Here is a 16,788-nt window from a genome sequence, read left to right as displayed (position 1 = left end):
AAGGCTGGCCGCGCCCTTTGCCCTCCCAAGAAAGGGTGCGGAGACGTCAGAGAGAAAGCCCTTTATCAGCAGACCCCGCGGGAGAGCGCTCAGCTCCGCACGCGGACTCTCCAGGAGTAGGTGCTGAGCACGCGCTGCCGCCGGCGCACCACGCACGTGTACGTGCCCTCGTTGATGGCGTTGGCGATGATGCTCAGGTGCGCCTCGCCCAGCGCCAGGTAGCCGGGGTAGGAGAACTCCAGGGGCTCCTGGTCCTTGTACCAGCTGCGGGAGGCGGAGGGCGGCAAGCTGGGCAGGGTCCCGAGCGCCCCGCCCACCCTCGCCGTCGCGGGCGGGTCACTCACTACACTTTGCCTTTCTTGTGCAGGATCTTCTGGCCGCAGCGGAAGGTCACGTTCCTGCCCTCGGGCACCAGCCTGGTTTTGGTCCTGGGGGGCGGCGCGGTGGCGGCCACCGTGGGAAAGGGGAACTCTGTTCGGGTCGGGGAGGCCACATCAGTGCCCCGCCCCGTCCCGCCCCTCCCGACCAGGGCTAGCGACCCGCCGCGCCTCACCGTAGCAGAAGTCGCAGCTGCTGGGGCACAGCCTCTTCATGAGCCTCCGGCGGGCGTCGCAAAAGCCCCTCCGCGCCCAGGACGCGCACACGAACAGCCGGTCCAGGCAGCCTGCGGGACGGCGGCCTGGCCTCAGGGCCCGCCCGGCGCCCCGCACAACCCCTGCCTCCCGCCGTCCCGTCCCCCGCGCTCACCGTACAGCCGGTGCAGCCCCCACAGCTCGTCCTGCGACAGCGCCTTCCAGCCGCGCAGCGTGGCGTTGAGGTGCATGAGCGCCCGGCCGTGCTGCGAGTGCATCAGTCCCAGCGCGTGGCCGACCTCGTGGGCCGCCACGTGCACCAGGTCCGTGAGCCACACGCCTGCAGGCCCGGCGGGTCAGCGCCTCGGACCGTCGCGCCCGCCGCCCGCCGCCCGCCGCCCGCCGCCCCGCGCCTTGCTCCGGCGCCCGCACATCTGCGTCAGTGCGCAGCAGGGCCTCCCGGGCGCAGCCGCGGGCAGATAAGAATGTTCCAGGCCCGCCGAGGCGGTGAGCTCGGCCCCCAGGAATGCAGCTCCAGCCCGGCTCCAGCGGCGTGGGGGTGGGGGGACTTCAGGGCTCCTGGAACCCAGGCCTGGGTTCTTCTCACAGCCTCCCCCTCCCTGCAGCTAGACCCCCCCCCAAGCCGGCCGCTGCGCCCCCTGCGGTGCGCAGGCCCCCACCCGCGGCCGGGCCTGCCGTCACCTTTCTTCCAGCTGTAGCGCGTGGGGCCCAGCACCCAGTACTCGCTGTCGTCAAAGTGGATGCCGCCGTGCGGGGGGAAGAAGGCGTGGGCCAGCTCGCCAGTGGGGCCGTCGAAGCAGTGGTGTAGCGCCGACTCCAGGCAGTCGGTGTGGTTGGCCGGGTAGAAGCCTGAGGGAGCACAGGGCTGAGACGGCGCCTAGGGGCGGGCGGGGGCGGGGGCACGGCGCCCACCTATTCGCAGGTCGCTGGGCTGCTCGGGGGCCACCTCTCGGAAGCTGAAAGGGGACACGTCACTCCACATGCGGAAGGCGGCGGCCAGGCCCCGCCGGGTCTCGCTGGGGCTCAGCAGGTTCCGCGGGAACGAGAGGATCCTGGGGTGGGGGCCAAGGTCAGGGGTGGCAGCCAGGCTGCTGCCGCACTCCCCCCAGGGCCAGGGTCGCACCTGTAGGTGAGGTTGAAGTGGTCCCAACGCAGCCTGGCCGGGGTCAGCGTGTAGCGGCGTCTGCGGGGCGCGTGGGGGGGCAGCGGACTGGGGCCCAGGGTGGGGAGGACCCTCGCGGGGTGCGGCGCGGTGTCTCCCTTCAGAGGAAGCAAGTGCTGTGGGGACGCTGCAGGGGCTGCGCCCAAGTCCGAAACTCGAGGAAAAGGGGCTAAGAGTTGACAGAGTGGGGGGTGCACGGCGGGGAGAGAGTTGACGCTCCCATTTTTTGCTTTTCTGCGTTTTCTGGTTTTCTACCCCAAGCGAGCGTTACTTTTACAGCCAGAAAGAAAAAGGATCCTAACGGCAAGCCAGGTCGGAGTGGGCGGAGCTGGAGGCCAGATGCTGTCCCCCACGCCCACCCCGGCCAAACACACGGACTCGGGGACACTCGAACTCCCGCGCTGGACCGCAGAGTCGGGACGACTCACCTGCGCTGCGCTCGTGGCGGGCCGGGCCGCCGGGGCCCCTAGCCGGGCAAGCAGCACGAGCGCCAGCAGCAGGCACAGAGCGCCCAGCACGGCCCCCAGCCAGCCGGCCTGTGCGTGGATCCCCGATGCCGCCCGGGGGACGGAGGCCCCGCGGCCCATGACGCCTGCGGACTTGCTGTCGGGGCTCGGGGTGCGTGGGCTGCGGGACCTGCTAGAGCCAGAGGATCCGCTGGGAGAGGCGCCGCGCCGGCTCGGGTTACAGCCCCCGGGGTGGGGGCGGGAGGCGGGGGCGGCCACCCCTGAAGGGAACCAGCTGGCCATCCGGCAGTCGGTGAGGGGACCCAGGGCCTGCGGGTGGGTGGCTGTGGCCTGGGCAGGGCCTGCTGGGCGGGCGGGGCTGCTTAGGCGGGGTGGGGGGGGGGGCTGAGGGGGCGAGGAGGGCCACGACCGCCAGGGAAGGGACAGACGCCAAGGGCTCCGTGTTAGGCAACGGTGGTCAGTTGGGGTCCCCAAACTGGCTGGGGCTGAGTGACCCAACGGCTTTCTCCCCAAATGGAATCCAACCCTTCGACACCGAATGAGACCAGGGAGTGGAGCCTTCATCCTGGCCGGCCCAGGACACGTCCCCGCAGACGCTGGCCCGACAGGGTCTCCGAGAGAGGGGCGGGGACGCGGCGAGAGGGGACGTGGCAAGTGAGTACCGGTGGCTGAGGGGAAAGAGGCGGGTTAGGCGGCCTGGGGATGGTGCCAGGAGGGAAGGGAACTTGCAGGGGTCTCACCAAGAGCTGGAAGGGGCCAGCAGCGGGGACCCCCCCCCCCCCCGGGACGTGGGGGAAAACGCACAGTAGGCGGGGGCTGTAGGGAGCCAGGAATCCCTCCCTCTCCCCCAACCCCTCCCAAAGGAACCAGGCGCAGGGCCCAAGTCTGGAATGGTACTGGATGGGGGACAGTGTCCTGAGGCCGGAAGACCCGACGGGACGGCCTTCAGGCTGTGCGGAGATGAGGAGCTGAGCCAGGGATGTTGGCCAGGGAGCTTCTGGGCTGGGGGAACCGGGCTCCAGGGGCAGGAGGCGCTGGGGCGGGGCGGACTGGGGGAAGGGACGTGGGGGAGGGAGCTGGGGGTATCGAGAGGGGGGTGGAGGCACCCAGCCAGCCGAGGTCGGGGTCCTGGCCCTCCCCGTTCTCTATCCAGGCCTTGAGGCCAGAGTGACAGTGGCGCGCTGGGCCAGCGGGGTCAGCGCCAAGTGTCTGGTGAGCAGCCGCAAGGCTCCGGGGAAGCAATTCGGGTGGTTCTTGGAAAGTGCGCGCCGCTGGGCCCAGCGTGGGCAGCGTCCCCTGTTCGTCGCTAAATATTTGTCCCAACAAACCGACCCATCCCATCCTGTGCCCTGCCTTCTCCCCAGGTCCGGAGACCCTGCCGGGGCACTGGCCTAAAACGCCTCACCCCACTCCCTGCTTAAGCAGGAGCCCTCAGCCAACAGCGAGAACCGGGTCCTGCTTTGTCCAAGCCCGTCTCCACGGCCCGCCCAGGGGAACAGACGAGGGGGAGGGGCGCAGCCAGGGATGGCGGGAAGGTCCCCAGTGGGGTGGACGGGGCGTTTTGAGCCCCATCCTTTCTCGGATCCAGACCAGGGTGGTGGGAGGCGGCCTGTTCCCAAGCCTGGAGGATATTTCTGGCCCAGAGGCCGGGGTCTGGACAGGAGTCTGGACCGAGTCCAGAGAAGGGCAGGACGCGCGGGTCGGGAGGGGGCTGGGCGCGGCGTCTGGCCAAAGAGCAGGGCCCAGAGGGAGGAGGGGCCGGTCAGGTCAGCCCGGGATGCAGGACCCCGGGCGGGACGGCGCCGCGGCTCGTCCGTCACCGGGGCGAGAGGATCAGAGAACCACCCGGCCCCCGCCCCAGCCAGGCACCAGGCAGCTAAGTCCGTGAATCTTTTTATAAAACACGGTGGGGGGGAGGGTGGCTCGCGAGAGCGATGGTGGGACGTGGCTCCGGAGCGACAGGGGCGCGGCTACACGAAGATCTGGATGCGGTCGCGGACCGGCTGGCGGCAGATGGGGCAGGCGCTGAGCGCAGCGCCGCAGGGCGCGCAGGCGCCGTGGCCGCACTGGAACACGAGGCGGATGTGGCTGTCGATGCAAATTGGGCAGGTGATGCGCTCCTCCATCTGCCGGTAGCGGTTCTGCAGCTCCTCCACCAGCTGCGGCGGGCCGGGCGGGGGCGCCGCGCTCGCCACCTCCGTGCCGTCTAAAAGCGGGCGGAGGGGGGAAATCAGGGCGGGCCAGGGCTGGGGCCGGGGCCGAGCCCACCCCTCCCGCCCGACCCACCTGAGCGCAGCTTCTTGCCGATGACCACCTGGCACCTGATGCATTTCTTCATCCTGCGCGCGCACTCTGCGGGGGGGGCGGGGCGGGGCGGAGCGCGCGGTTGGACGGGTTTGAGCCGGGTCCCCCGGGTCCCCCGACGTCCCGGCACTCACCCTCGCACACCGTACGGTGCTGGCACGGCGAAAACAGTACCAGCAGAGCCAGCTCCGAGCACACCAGGCACTCCGCGGCCTCGGGCCCGGAAGGCGCCGCCACGTGCAGGTTCGTCACGGTGTTGGGCGTGCTGAGCACCAGCCTGGGGCCCGGGGCCGCGCCTCCGCCCCCGCCTACCTGCCGCTCCCTGCAGTCGGAAGAGAGGGTTTGAAAGGGCCCGGGCCCGGGCGCCCGCCCCCCACCTCACCGAGCTCACCGGAAGCGCTGGGCACAGCCCTGCAGGGCCTTGAGCACACGGCCCTCTGCAGCCAGGTCCAGTGGGCTCTGGCCGCGGTGATTGGCGTAGCTCACATCGGCGCCCTCCAGCGCCAGGTAGCAGGCGACCGCCACGCCCACTGTCAGCTCCGTGCCGACGGGGAGGCCCGAGGCCTGTAGCTGGGCAGCAGAGAGACACCGGTGAGGGTGGAACGCTGGCTTGAGGGAGCCTCTGCGGGCACCGGCTGCCCTGAGCCTGGGGCAGGGGCAGAGGCGCCCCCTCACCCCCGTGTGTGAAGCCGCTAGAACTGAGGCTGGCAGCTGGGGGCGGAGGGACCTCGGGGGAAAGGCCGGGTTCTGACACACCACTGCCACCGCCACCCCTTTTCCCAAGCTGGACAGGAATACAGATTCTCAGGGGAGCTGACCACACTGTGGACACTGGGACTACAGAAGAGGCTTCCTCAAACTGCAGTCCCCTAGGCTGCCCCACCCCCAAGAGGGCCTGGCTCCCTGCTGCTGTCACCCAGGTGGACAGTCCCTCAGGCCCTGCCTGGAGCCTGCAGCCAGGTGCCACCGCTCCAGCACCCAGACCCACACTTCCTCACCCTGGACAGCAGCTGCAAGGGCCCTGGGTCCCCCCCGGCCCCGTCAGCCGCCAGGGGCAGCAGCTGATGACGCTGCAGGGCCACGTGCAGGGCCGTGTCCCCATCCTCGTCCTCGGCATTGACGCTGCAGCCAGCGTCCAGTAGCAGCAGCAGCAGCCCTACGTGTGCCTGCTGCACCGCCAGGTGGAGTGGGGACTGGAGCTTACGGTTTCGAACATTCACGTCACAGCGGCCCTGGGGAGGGGTCAGCACAGTCTCAGCCCAGGGACCCCGGGGCTCCGAGTCCTGCCCACCCTGGGGCCAGTCGGTGACCATGTCCACACCTCCCGGATGAGGATCTGCGCCACATCCCAGTGCTTGTTGAGGGCAGCCAGGTGCAACGCCGTGAAACCGTCCTCCTTCTTGGCATCCACCAGCTGCCGTGCCCGAGCTAGAATCCTCCTGACAGCTCTGTGGGAGCAGAGGGGTCTGTCCAGGTTGGGGGGTCATCCCCAAAGTGGCCCAGCAGGTGGCAGGAGCCAGGCGGAGGGCTCTGTGCCCACCCCACACTCACAGCGTATGGCCCTTGAGGGCTGCAAGGTGCAACAGGGTGAAGCCCTGACTGTTGGTGGCAGTGACGTCGATGGCCGGCACCTCGGTGAGGACCTCCACAATGCCACTGGCACCGGCGCCGGCGGAGATGGCACAGTGCAGGGGTGTGTTACCGTGGGCATCCTGTAGGTGGTGGGCAGTGGTCACTTGGCGGCACGTCATTGCCACTGTCTGCTGGGTCAGAGGGGTAGGGCCGGGGACCCAGCACTCACTGGCAGGTTGACATCACAGCCGTGCTCACAGAGGACCCTCACCACCTCCAGGAAGCCCCTCTGCACGGCCACGTGCAGGGCTGCACTCCGGGTGCCGTTGAGGACGTCGGCTCGGCACCCTGCACTCAGGAGCAGCCGGGTAGCCTCAGGCTGGTGCCTGGAGAGGAAGCCAGGGCGCTGTGCCCACTGGCCGGACTGCACGCCCGGCCCCCACACCCCGCCCGGGCCTCACCCCAAGGCTGCATAGTGCAGGGCCGTGTTGCCCTCATCGTCAGGCAGGTCCACGCTGGCCCGAGCCTGCAGCAGCAGTCGCACCAGCTCCACCTGACCCAGGTAGGCAGCCACCTGCAGGGCGGTTCTGCCTTGGTTCTTGGTGTCCACCTGCCAGGAGAGCCAGCAGGTCAGTCCCCAGCCTGCTGCCCCCTCCCAGGGGCTGGCAGGATGCTGGGGGAGGGGCTTCAGGGACTTGCCTCCTCTGGGTGCCTGCACAGCAGGTCCAGCGCCCGGGCCACGTTGCCCATGGCCACTTCAGCCACCAGCCTCCCTGGGTGTTCCGGGTCACTCTTCTGGGCTCGAAGCTTGTCCAGGGTGACGCTCAGGGAGCCTGGGGTGGGGGGAGGGCTGAAGTTAAATGGCGGGGGCAGCCTGGCCTCCTGCTGGCCGCCATTGCTGGGTGCCCGCACTTTTGTTTTCCCTGGCGCGCTCAGCCACGTCCAGGTTGGTGTCTTCCTCAGGCCGGTAGGCTACCAGGCAGGAGGGACTGAAGGTCCACAGCTGACCACCGACCGCCACACACAGGTTCCCGTCTCCGAAAAGCTTCACCACTTTCCCGACACGGCCCAGGGCCTGAGTGGGGAGAGCGTGGGGTCACAGGCAGGTCTCCCAGGGGTGTGAGGGAGGTGGAGTGGGGGGAACTCACAGGGGCCATGTCATCTGTCCACTCGCCGTGCCCAGCCTGCAGCCGCTTCACTACGTCAAGGTCGTCGATGACCCGCACCACATCGCCCACCCAGAAGGAGTTGTGCTGAGTGAGAGAGAGGCCCGTGAGGGCCTCCAGGCAGGTGTGGCTGCCCAGGGTCCTGGAAGATCCACGGGACAGGCAGGCCTGAACTTGACCCTAGCCCACGCCCAAAAGCACAACCAGAGTGTCTGGCTGGATGAGGGCCACAGGTAACGGGCAGTCCCAGCCCCAAAGCCATGGGAGTGACAGCTGGGAGGCAGCTGGGCAGTGGCATTCAGACCAGACGGACGGAAGCCAGCTCTGGGCTGAGCCCAAGGCTGGCCTGCCCCTGCACACAGGTGGGGAAGCAGGCAGCATGTCCAAGGCCAGACTAGAAGGGTGCGGGGGCAGGGCCCCAGGACACAGGGGGCAGAGCCTGAGCAGCATAGGGTGAGGCCAGAACAGCATGGGAGATGGGATGGGGCCACCTCCCCCACACCCCTGCCCTCATCTGCACAGGACTCTACAAACTACCATCTCATGACACCCCCACCCCACCCCGCCGTGTCCCCTCAAAGGCCTCCAGGGATCCCGGATGCCAAGTCCCGTGCTGAGTGCTGGCACGTCCCCTCACTGGCACCTACCTCCTCCTAGCGTCCGTCTGTGACTCCCCACTGCCTGTCCCTTACTGACCTCCCACCTCCCCCATGTCCCATCTGGGAAATCCTGCTGCCCAAATGCCTTTCCAAGGCCATTGCCTGGGCCAAGCATCCACCCTCCCACGTGCTGCCCACGCGCACCCACAAGGAGAAGTTTAGAGGAAGCCCAAGCACTTGCTTCCCACCGAGCACAGCGCGGAACTCCTCCAGTCCTCAGGAGAGACACTAGTGCCCGCCTGCCCACCCCAGCCACCAGTGTTCCCCGTGCCCTGCCCTGTGTCCCTTCACACCTGGGTCCCCTCTCCATGGAACTCATCCCCTCAGGACCCCACCAGACGCCCCTTCCTCCTTCAGGAAGAGGTGCAGAAGCGAGTGGGTGGGGCTCAGCCCAGCCCCCCATGCACCTTCGTGAGAGCCCTAGGGTGGAAGGTCCAGCAGGTCTCGTGGCTGAACTGCACACGCACGTCCCCACGGTCTGTGATGTGGTGCACGGTGCCCATCTGTCCGATAAACTGTGGCAGGTCGTGGAGGCTGTGGCTGGGGGTCCAGAGGATGTGGGGAGGGGAGGGCACGGGGCCAGTGGGCGGGGCAGCTCACCTCCACCATCCTGGGGTTCCACCCGCCGTGGCCTTCCTGCATCTCTCTCAGGACGTCTGTGTCTAAAAGACACTTCACCTTGTCCCCCGGCTGGAGGGGCTGGCCGTCAGCACTCACCCTGCGCTGCAGCTCTGCTGGCTTCCCTGGGGGCAGGGGCAGACAGCAGGCCTCGCTCAGGCAGCGTCCTCCCATTGTCCCCGTGGCCACCCCCAGGCTGGGGCCAGCCAGGGTGGGAGGGCAGCTGGGCAGCCCTTACCCAGCATGGGGAGGTGCTCCTTGTAGTAGAAGCCGCCGGCCGCCTCTCCCACACACCTGAGGTCCACCTTGCCCTTGTGGCCCATGCGGTACACATTGGTGGTGCCATCAGCCCACGTCACGCTGGCCACACTCCGGCCTGTCTCCACATCCCAGCCACGAATGTCCACCACACGACCTGGCTTCCCTTCCCCTCCTGGGGAGACAGCGGTCCCGCTGGCAGGCTTAGCCCGGGCCACAAGGCCGAGCCACAGCCAGCGCCTGCCCAGCCCCCACCTTCCCACCCTGGTCTCTACTCACCATCCTGCGAGCCCCATTCCCAGTCGGGGCCGCGCACCACCATCGCCCCCTGGAAGATGCCTCTCAACGGGACCCTTGAGAGGCCCTCGCGGGGACTCAGTGTGACCCTGCAAGAGAGTGGGTTCCTGGCCATGCCGGGCAGCGGTGATGGCACAGGCCCCGGGATGGCTGGCCCAGCAGGCCAGTGCCCTCACACTCCGGGCCTGGAGTGAGTCTGCTCCAGGGACCTTCCCTGATGCCACCCTCACAGCGCAGCCCCTGTGTCACTCTAGCCCTACTCACCCCCCCACCCCTGAGCCAGGTGCTGCTTGTTAGGGCTGTCCCCTGCATTCGGTGTGTGGCCTGGCCCAGGGGAGGGCTCAGCACTTGGGTCCTGGAGGAAAGAGGAATACAGGCTTGGCCATGGCACCCAGACAGCTGACCCCTGCTCCCAGGCCGGCCAGCGGGCAGCTGGGATCTCAAGTGCACACCTCCCCACCATGTATGTGCAGTGTCAAGACACAGGTGACAGCACCATCTGGGTGCCGACCCCAGCCCAGTGGCCTCCTCCCCAGCCGTGCTAGGGTCTGGCTCCCAGTGGGGCCGTCCACTGCCCGGCCCTGAGCCTCCACAGAGCATGCTGGCTGCACCGCTATATAGAGGCCACCCTCAGGGGGTGGCCCAGGGCATGCTGGCTGCACTGGGGAGACACGCCTGGCTCTGGGGGTGGTGCCACCCATAGCACCAACCTCTGCAGACTGCTCAGTGGACATGACTGCCTTCTGCAGGGGGTGGGGTCAATGCCCAGGCCCCTGGCCACCCTTCTAGGAAATGGCTCAGGAAGGACTTGACGTGTTCCCTGGGGAGTGGTGGGGGGGGGCAGTTCCGGTTCTCCAGGAACAAGGCCTCCCAGGGTGTCCGAGGTGCTTATCAGGAGGCCCTGGAGATCACGAGGTGGGACCCAGTGCTGCCAGGGACCCCCGCGCTCGCACTGACACCTGGTGGTCAGCAGCATACTATGCAGTGGCGGCGACAGAACTCACGGGCGCGAGTGGGCCGTCTCGTAGCGCTCGAAGGCATGCGTGAGGTCGTGCTTGTTTTGCATGTAGCACTGTGTGCACAGGTCGAAGTCGAAGCAGACGAGGCACTTCCAGCGCATGCCCCGCAGCCCATGCTTCTTGCAGCAGTCACAGATGATGTTGGGGTGCCGGATGCCTGAGGGCGGGGCAGGGTCAGCGAGTGTGCGCGGCTCAACCCCCGCCCAGGGGCGCACGCGCACGCACGCACCGATCTGGGCGTTGTCGTAGAGCAGCAGGTCATGCCCGCCCTGGTATCCCGCGCGGTAGTTGGTACGGGTGCCGTGGTCCCACTGCACGACTACGGTGCGGTCGGGAGTCGAGGGGCTGCCGTGGCGGCCGAGCTCCACCACCGTGCCCACTCCGCCTTCACCGTTGTCCTGCGGGCCCCACTTCCAGTCCACGCCGCGCACCACGCGCATGCCCACCTGCACGCCCGCCTGCGGGTCCGGGTCCATGGTGGGCGGGGCTGGGCTGCTCAGGGACCTGCAGGCAGAAGGCACCCTCAGGCTCTCGCTGGTTCCAGGAGGGCTGCCAGGGAGAGCTCAGCAGGGAGGGGAGGAGGGCACGTGCCACTGCCCTGGGGCAGGGAGAAGCGTGGTGAGCATGCGCCCTAGAGCCCCAAGGAGGCCCACAGGCAGGAGGGTTGACTAGCTGTGAAGGCGGTGGTGGCCCGTTCTTGAGGAAGAGTTGGACACCTCGCTGTAAAGCCTCTCCAGCTGCAGTGAGACCCTGCCCTGTGGTGAGCTGCAGAGTGGGGGGCAGTGCTGGTGAGAGAGCAGTGGATCCCCAGAGAGCCAGGGACAAGAGCCAGCAGGGGAGGTCCCCTCAGCAAGTGCCCGCTAATAGGTCCAGTTCTGGGTGGCTGGCGCACAGTGGGCCATCAACACGTTTGTTTAAAAATGAGTGGATGTGGATCGCAGGTACCAGCAGGAAAGGTAAGACAACACTGTCCCAAGGAAACACTGTGCAGCCAGAGAGAAGAGCCACTGTTCATGGGACCGCAAAGGTGGCGACGCCTCAGAGGACACATCTGCAGTGTGCACAACCCACAAAGGACTTGGACCCGGAATGTGGAAAGAGGGCCCAGCTAAAGAAACACAGCAGACACCCCAACAGAAAACGGGCAAACACTGGACAGGTGCCACCCAACGACTAACACATGGGGTCTGGTCAACAGGCCGTTGCTCACCAATGTGACACCACCCACCACCCGCAGGTTGGTGCACAGTGCCTCGAGGTCACCTGGCCCCACTGCTGGGTCCTGACCCCTCCTGGCATGTACCAGACGGGGGAGGGGGGCACACGTGTGCACAGCAGCACCCTCCTAGTGTCCTCAAGGGTGAACTGGGACATGAAGTGTGCTTTAGCCCCAAGGGAGTGGGAACCCACCCATTCCACCAGCAGCAGTTGGGAACAGCAGCCACACCCCCACTGCCCAATTCCATCTGTAGAAAGTTCACAAACGGGACAAGCCAATCCAGGGCATCAGCCAGGGAGGCAGCAGCAGAGGCGGCCTTGGGGGCTCCAGGATCCGCGATTGTATTATTTCCTGATCTGGAAATGCAAGCCTGTTCACCTTGCAAACTTGGCTCGCTCATCACCCTTATGTGATTCTTAAATAAAGATCTTTTGCGACATGAATGGATTTGAAAGATTTAAGAGGGAAAATTGGACTTGGAGGAGAAGGGACTTGTGGGGATTCCCAGAATGCAAGGCAGCAGTCACCACAGCATTTCTGGAGACTGTGCCAGTGGAGCAGGACCTCATGTTCTCGTGGCTGGGAAAAGCTGGCCAGTTGGGGTGCCCCTGCAGGCAGGGACCTCTAGTTGGGCTCGTCTGCTCACACTTGTCTGGGCCTGTGGCTGCCTGGAACGAAGCCACTCTGGCCAACGTAGGGGCGGGGTAAGGCATGACCCCTGACCACAACCGTTTCTGGTGGACTCTGGGCAGGGAAGTGTGGCAGGTCCCAAGCTGGGGAGCTGTGGGGTGGGGCCTGTGCCCTAAGGGGCAGTGACACCTTTGCCATTAGGCCACGCCCACGCTGTGCTGCTCTGCCTGACACTTGTGGCAGCTGCCAATGAGGTAGCCCCAGGTAGGAGGCTGAGGCCACATGTCGATGGCCTGACTGCCAAGATGGCAGCCCTTGTCCGGGGCTTGCAGGGAGCACCCCAACTGCAGAGCCCAGAAACTGGCCGCACACCAAGATAAAGGACTTGGGGCAGAAAAGGACCTAAGTGCCACTGGCCAGTGCTGTGGTCGCAGACGGGCCGCATGCCCTGGAACGAGCCTCTCAGCCTGCCTGGCCAGCCGCCACACCTGCCCATCTGCTGGCCTGAGAGCTCCAGACCACGCACTGCATGACCATCTGCAGTAAGACTGGGGGCAGAGCCGGCTCGTGCCCGGCCCTGCCCTTGGGGGAATGGGCAGAGAACAGGCGGTGCCTGACAGGCTCTGTGGGAAATCAGGCCCAGGGCCAGGCCTTGCCAGTGATGGCCCCACAGGGAGCAGCAGGGTAGGGTCACCAGGGCAGGCCTGCCTGTGACAAGGTGCCCCTGGACAGCACCTGTTGCTTTCACATCCGGTATTTTTAGCACAGGCAGACAGTGCTCCTCCAGCCCTGGCCAGTGAACCACCACCAGCCTCCCAGGGCCGGCCCTCATGGGAGCCACGTGGGACACAGCTGGAGGGGGCAGAGGAACGTCCTGTCCTGGTGGCACCATGGCCTGGGAGCCTCCTTGCTGCCTCCCTGGAGCTCTGAGTCTGCCCTGTGCCTCAGCATCTCTGTCCCACATGGCATCACACGGAGCCTGGGCAGGGCCTTCAGCCATGCCTGCGGCTGCCCCTATGTATTCGCCATAGCAATGAGGCACCTGGCTCCTGTGGCTCAGAAGCCTTGGCACAGCATTCTAGGACCCTCACGATGTGGGCCAGATGGCTTTCCAGTCTTCTCTGCCACTTCCCTCCACCCACTTCCCTGCCTGGTCTTTGTCACTGGCATTCCCCTGGGCCCAGTACATGGCCGATGGTGCCCATGTGACATCAGGTCCCCGCTGTCAAAGCTCACTACCTCACCGGACAAGGTCCCACTGGAGTCTGAGCGAAGGGGTGGCAAGTGGGGAACGGACCAGGGTCAGGAGTAGGTAGGCAGCCATGAAACCCAGAAGAGCTAGGGAGGAAGGGAACCCCCATTTCATCAGGAAATTCACCCAGAGTCATTTCTTTTCTTCCCTTTGCAGAAATGCTGTACTCGGCCATTTTCCTCAGTTTACAGGCAAGGCCCCTGGCTGCCACCCAACCCCTCTCAGAGTCTGTCTCTACAAACGTTTAAAACGTCTCTGAGGCCACCAGGGCGTGAGAACTCGGGCGTCAGACATGCTTTAGCAGGATTGCAACTTACCTTAGAACACACACCGGCCTCGTGCCTGCACCCCAGACATTTAGCGGCTATTCCCTGGGTCACAAATGTGCTCAGCCAGCAAGATCTCCTGTTGGAAACCAGCAGCCATTGCGACACAGACCTCAGCAAACCAAACAGGTAGCCAGCCAGCCAGTCTGGGGAAAAATGGTTTTAAAAGGCAGTTTCACACTTTCAGCATTTACTGTCTCAACCAAACAAGTGGACGTGGGTCTGTCCTGTTGGCTGCTCATTTCCCTTTTCACAAGGAACCTCCAGCTCTTGGGGGGCAGAGCTATTTACAAACCATGAACTGGGATGGTGTACGAGTAAGGTGTTCCCTTATTTGTGACTATTTTATTGGAAGAACTTAAAAAGCCGTACAGATTAAATCACATTTGGCTGGAAGTTGGCAAAATGCCTTTATTCAGAAAAATAAAGTTGCATGAAGCTGCGACGGCAGGCGATACCAGGCAGCCACTCCGCTTCCTCCCTGCACCGGGCTATGCCTGACGATGCTGTTGGCATCAACACCATGTGTGGCACCATCAACAGGCTCCTGTCACGTAGCAGAGGTGGACATCCTGGGTTCCCAGGGCTGTGGCCCATAGGACGGGGTTGAAGCCCTGAGACAGAGCCAAGGAACCTGGACGGGGCCCAGCCCAAGCACACCTGCTGGGAGAGGCCCAAAGGAAGTGCAGGGTGGTCACCACCCAGTCTTGGCCACCCAGATGGACCCTCAGGCGCCCTGCAGACTGCAGTGGCACGGCCCAGTCACTGCACAAGGCCAGTCTCGGGCGGGATGACATTCAGATACTTGTTGCATCTGGACCAACAGGCCAGAGTAGAATGATAGAAGAGGGCGCCTGCTAGGAAGGAACGTTTTTGCCGGGGCTTCCACACGCTTAGGCTGCCTGATCCCCAGTCCCGCTGGTGCCAACAGAAGTCTGTCTGGCACCTGTGCTTATTTCTTCAACTGGCTCTGAACTCAAAGGAAGAAAGACAGGATTATTTATCAACCCCACCCCCACCACACACTCAAACCAAGCAAAACCCCTTAGACGTGGCATATCAGAGTCCACAGGGTGAAAGGCCCGAATCTAAACCACCACGCCACCAGCCGCTCCAGAGCTCACCTGTCTAGCCGTCCAGTCCCCGCGCTGCCCGCCCTGAGCCTGTTACAGGCTGCAGCCCTGATGCCTGGAGACTTGGGGACTGGCACTGACTTCAGCGTAAGCCCGGAGCCATCCAACCCTGGGGCGGCGGGGAGACGCCAAGACGCAGTTAGTCCCTCGGAAAGGACAGCGCGGCCAGGGCTGGCCTGTCTGCCCGCTGTCTACACGTCCGTTCCCGGGCCAGCACCCACGACACCCCGGGCCGCCCCAGGGGCCTGCCTCCGGCCCCGCAGAGCTCCCTGGTGCCTGGCGGCCCCGCTCCCGCAGTGTCGGTCTGGGGCCGCCCGGAGTGAAGCCGGAGCGCTCACGGCACTGGCTCTGCACACGTCAGAGCCCCGCGCTGAGCCCTGGTCACCAGCGCCGGCCGGCGGAGCGAGCGGGGCGCCGGGCCCCCACACCGACCCTGACCCCCGCCTCGCCGCGTCACTCCATCCCCCTTCCTCCGGAAGCCGCCCAGGCCCTGGCCACAGCCGGACCCCCGCCTCGACCCCTCCACTTGCCCGGAAGTTTGCGATCCCCCCGCTGGGCGCGGGGGCTCCGGGGACCTGAGGAGCGCCGAGTCTGTCAGCCGGCCCGCCGGCCAGTCGAACGGCCTCGGAACGTGCGGCGGCCGGCCAGCAGGCCCTCGGCTGCTCAGCAACCGCCAGCCAGGCCGCCCCGCCGCTGCGTCGCGCCCGAGCCCACCGGCGGAGACGGCCGAAACCCCCCAGCGCTCGGGCTCCCGGGGCCGCCGCGAGGCCTGCCGGGAGTTGTAGTCCGCAACCCGCCGGCGCCGGGAGTGGGGTGAGGACCTGAACCACAGCTCCCAGGAGGGCCCGCGGCGGCGCTGACGCAGCGGCCGTAGGGGGCGATGCGGCCGGTCGGGTGTGATGGACGGAGCACCGGCCCCGCGCCCCACAGCGATGGGAAGACCTGCTACCCCGGAAAGGGTGCGGTCTCGGGCGCGGGCTTGGCTCTGCGCCGCCGCTGAAACAGGGCGCGTTCGTGTCGAACAGCGTGGCAGGCACGTCGTCAAAGGGTTGCGGACTGCGGCGGCCTCACGGGCCTGTCACCACTCCGGGGGGTGCGGGGGCCGAGTGGCGTGCGTCTGTACGGGAAGGGGCCGGGCTCCTCGTCCGGTTGGGTAAGGGGACGCGCGCCCCTAGCCACCGAGGGCCGAGCATGCCCATTGCCGGGACGCGGAGCCAGTCGGCCGGAGCCCGTGCGTCCGCCCCTGCCAGCCTTGGGACTAGGATGCTACGCCCCTTCGAGACGGGGCCGGGCCTCTGGAAGTGCGTCAGAGGGCGGGGCGCGTCGCCCTCTAGGCGCTACGTGGCGCAGCTGGGTTCGGAGATGCGTTCCGTTTCCGTGGAGACAGGCTGTGGGTACCTGGGCGGCTGTCTGCGGCGGGATTGGCTGGGCCTTGAGGACGCAGAGAAGAGGCGTGATCAGTCAACTCCTTTAACGAGATTTGTTTTAAAATCACGTAACGCAGTACATGGCTTTAATTCACGCAGAACGAGAGATAAAAACACTGTTCCCTGTGTTCTCCCAGAGACAAATACTTTCATCTCTTCTAGCTTTTCCGCTGACAGGAACCTCCATGTTTCTAAACCAGAGACTGCTAGTTTTTATGTATTAACTTAGACATTTCTATGGATTTCTCGATAAGGTCAATGAGAAGTTGGCTCTCGAAACAACTCCCCCGGCCCCCCGCCAGCCCCTAATGGTCAAGGTACCTCCCTAACCATAGGATTAAATCACCTGTCGGTGAATTTCATGACCGTGCTCCCTGTTACTGCATAAAACCGTGCCCCAATTCTTGTACAATCTTTTTTCTTTTGGGTTAATATTTGCCTGCTATTTTTCTTATGCCTAGATTTTTTACTAACGCATAACCGATTTTTTTTAAATATCTAATACCTTTGACACACGCCTATTGATTACGTTTTCCAAAGGTTCAAACACATTAGTTCTATTACTTTAATACCTGGAGACCTCTCCACCAGAGTCCTCTGTCCTCCTGTTCCAATCTAGACTGATTGCTTTCTAAGCCCGTTGCACAGCTCTGTCATCTGGAGCTTTTCTCTGCTGTCATCATTGT

General features: G+C 65.4%; 2 protein-coding genes and 1 long non-coding RNA gene across 7 annotated transcripts; 1 reads left to right on the top strand and 2 right to left on the bottom strand.

Moving 5' to 3' along the window:
* Positions 1-46: 46 nt before the first annotated feature.
* MMP23B (matrix metallopeptidase 23B) lies at positions 47-3,132 on the bottom strand. The gene is made up of 8 exons (XM_074334293.2): positions 2,184-3,132; positions 1,717-1,853; positions 1,506-1,645; positions 1,275-1,442; positions 748-912; positions 554-664; positions 345-471; positions 47-264 (listed from the first exon to the last, which is right to left on the bottom strand). The coding sequence occupies exons 1-8, from the start codon at positions 2,784-2,786 to the stop codon at positions 90-92; spliced, it is 1,626 nt and encodes a 541-aa protein (XP_074190394.2). The 5' UTR covers positions 2,787-3,132; the 3' UTR covers positions 47-89.
* A 970-nt stretch (positions 3,133-4,102) lies between these two features.
* Positions 4,103-15,967, bottom strand: MIB2 (MIB E3 ubiquitin protein ligase 2). Of its 5 annotated transcripts, none has more exons than XM_019712103.3 (21): positions 15,206-15,954; positions 14,667-14,784; positions 13,534-13,688; positions 10,345-10,619; positions 10,101-10,272; positions 9,079-9,185; positions 8,780-8,974; positions 8,524-8,666; positions 8,331-8,438; positions 7,247-7,351; positions 7,011-7,173; positions 6,798-6,931; positions 6,560-6,708; positions 6,328-6,484; positions 6,078-6,238; positions 5,848-5,974; positions 5,525-5,758; positions 4,918-5,096; positions 4,661-4,848; positions 4,509-4,574; positions 4,103-4,428 (listed from the first exon to the last, which is right to left on the bottom strand). In XM_019712103.3, exons 4-21 carry the CDS (start codon positions 10,589-10,591, stop codon positions 4,193-4,195), a joined length of 2,871 nt encoding a protein of 956 aa, XP_019567662.3. In that variant the 5' UTR covers positions 10,592-10,619; positions 13,534-13,688; positions 14,667-14,784; positions 15,206-15,954; the 3' UTR covers positions 4,103-4,192. The 5 variants fall into 5 exon arrangements, with proteins under 5 accessions (XP_019567662.3, XP_019567663.3, XP_019567664.3 ...); XM_019712104.3 differs by having other exon boundaries at positions 13,534-13,621; XM_019712105.3 differs by lacking the exon at positions 8,331-8,438 and having other exon boundaries at positions 15,206-15,967.
* Positions 10,615-11,777, top strand: LOC141572072 (uncharacterized). The gene is made up of 2 exons (XR_012497116.1): positions 10,615-11,352; positions 11,588-11,777. It is a non-coding gene; the product is annotated as an uncharacterized LOC141572072 (long non-coding RNA).
* Positions 15,968-16,788: the final 821 nt, after the last annotated feature.

This window comes from Rhinolophus sinicus, chromosome 14 (assembly GCF_057876585.1).
Source record: "Rhinolophus sinicus isolate RSI-liver-muscle chromosome 14, RSI-T2T, whole genome shotgun sequence".
Classification (NCBI taxonomy): Eukaryota; Metazoa; Chordata; class Mammalia; order Chiroptera; family Rhinolophidae; genus Rhinolophus; species Rhinolophus sinicus.
The sequence above is the reverse complement of the archived record's forward strand: the minus strand, read 5'-3'. Positions and strand labels throughout refer to the sequence as shown.

Bases quoted from the DNA above. Each gene is read 5' to 3' on its own strand.
- MMP23B (XM_074334293.2), bottom strand. From the start codon at position 2,786: ATGAAGGCTCCACTCCCTGGTCTCATTCGGTGTCGAAGGGTTGGATTC. The intron at 1,854-2,183 runs GTGAGTCGTCCC...CTTCCTCTGAAG, and splicing joins CCGCCACGAGCGCAGCGCAG to GGAGACACCGCGCCGCACCC. The intron at 265-344 runs GTGAGTGACCCG...CGCCTCCCGCAG, and splicing joins CACAAGAAAGGCAAAGTGTA to CTGGTACAAGGACCAGGAGC.
- MIB2 (XM_019712103.3), bottom strand. From the start codon at position 10,591: ATGGACCCGGACCCGCAGGCGGGCGTGCAGGTGGGCATGCGCGTGGTG. The intron at 10,273-10,344 runs GTGCGTGCGTGC...CCCCGCCCTCAG, and splicing joins CTACGACAACGCCCAGATCG to GCATCCGGCACCCCAACATC. The intron at 7,352-8,330 runs GTGCATGGGGGG...TCTCTCACTCAG, and splicing joins ACCCTAGGGCTCTCACGAAG to CACAACTCCTTCTGGGTGGG.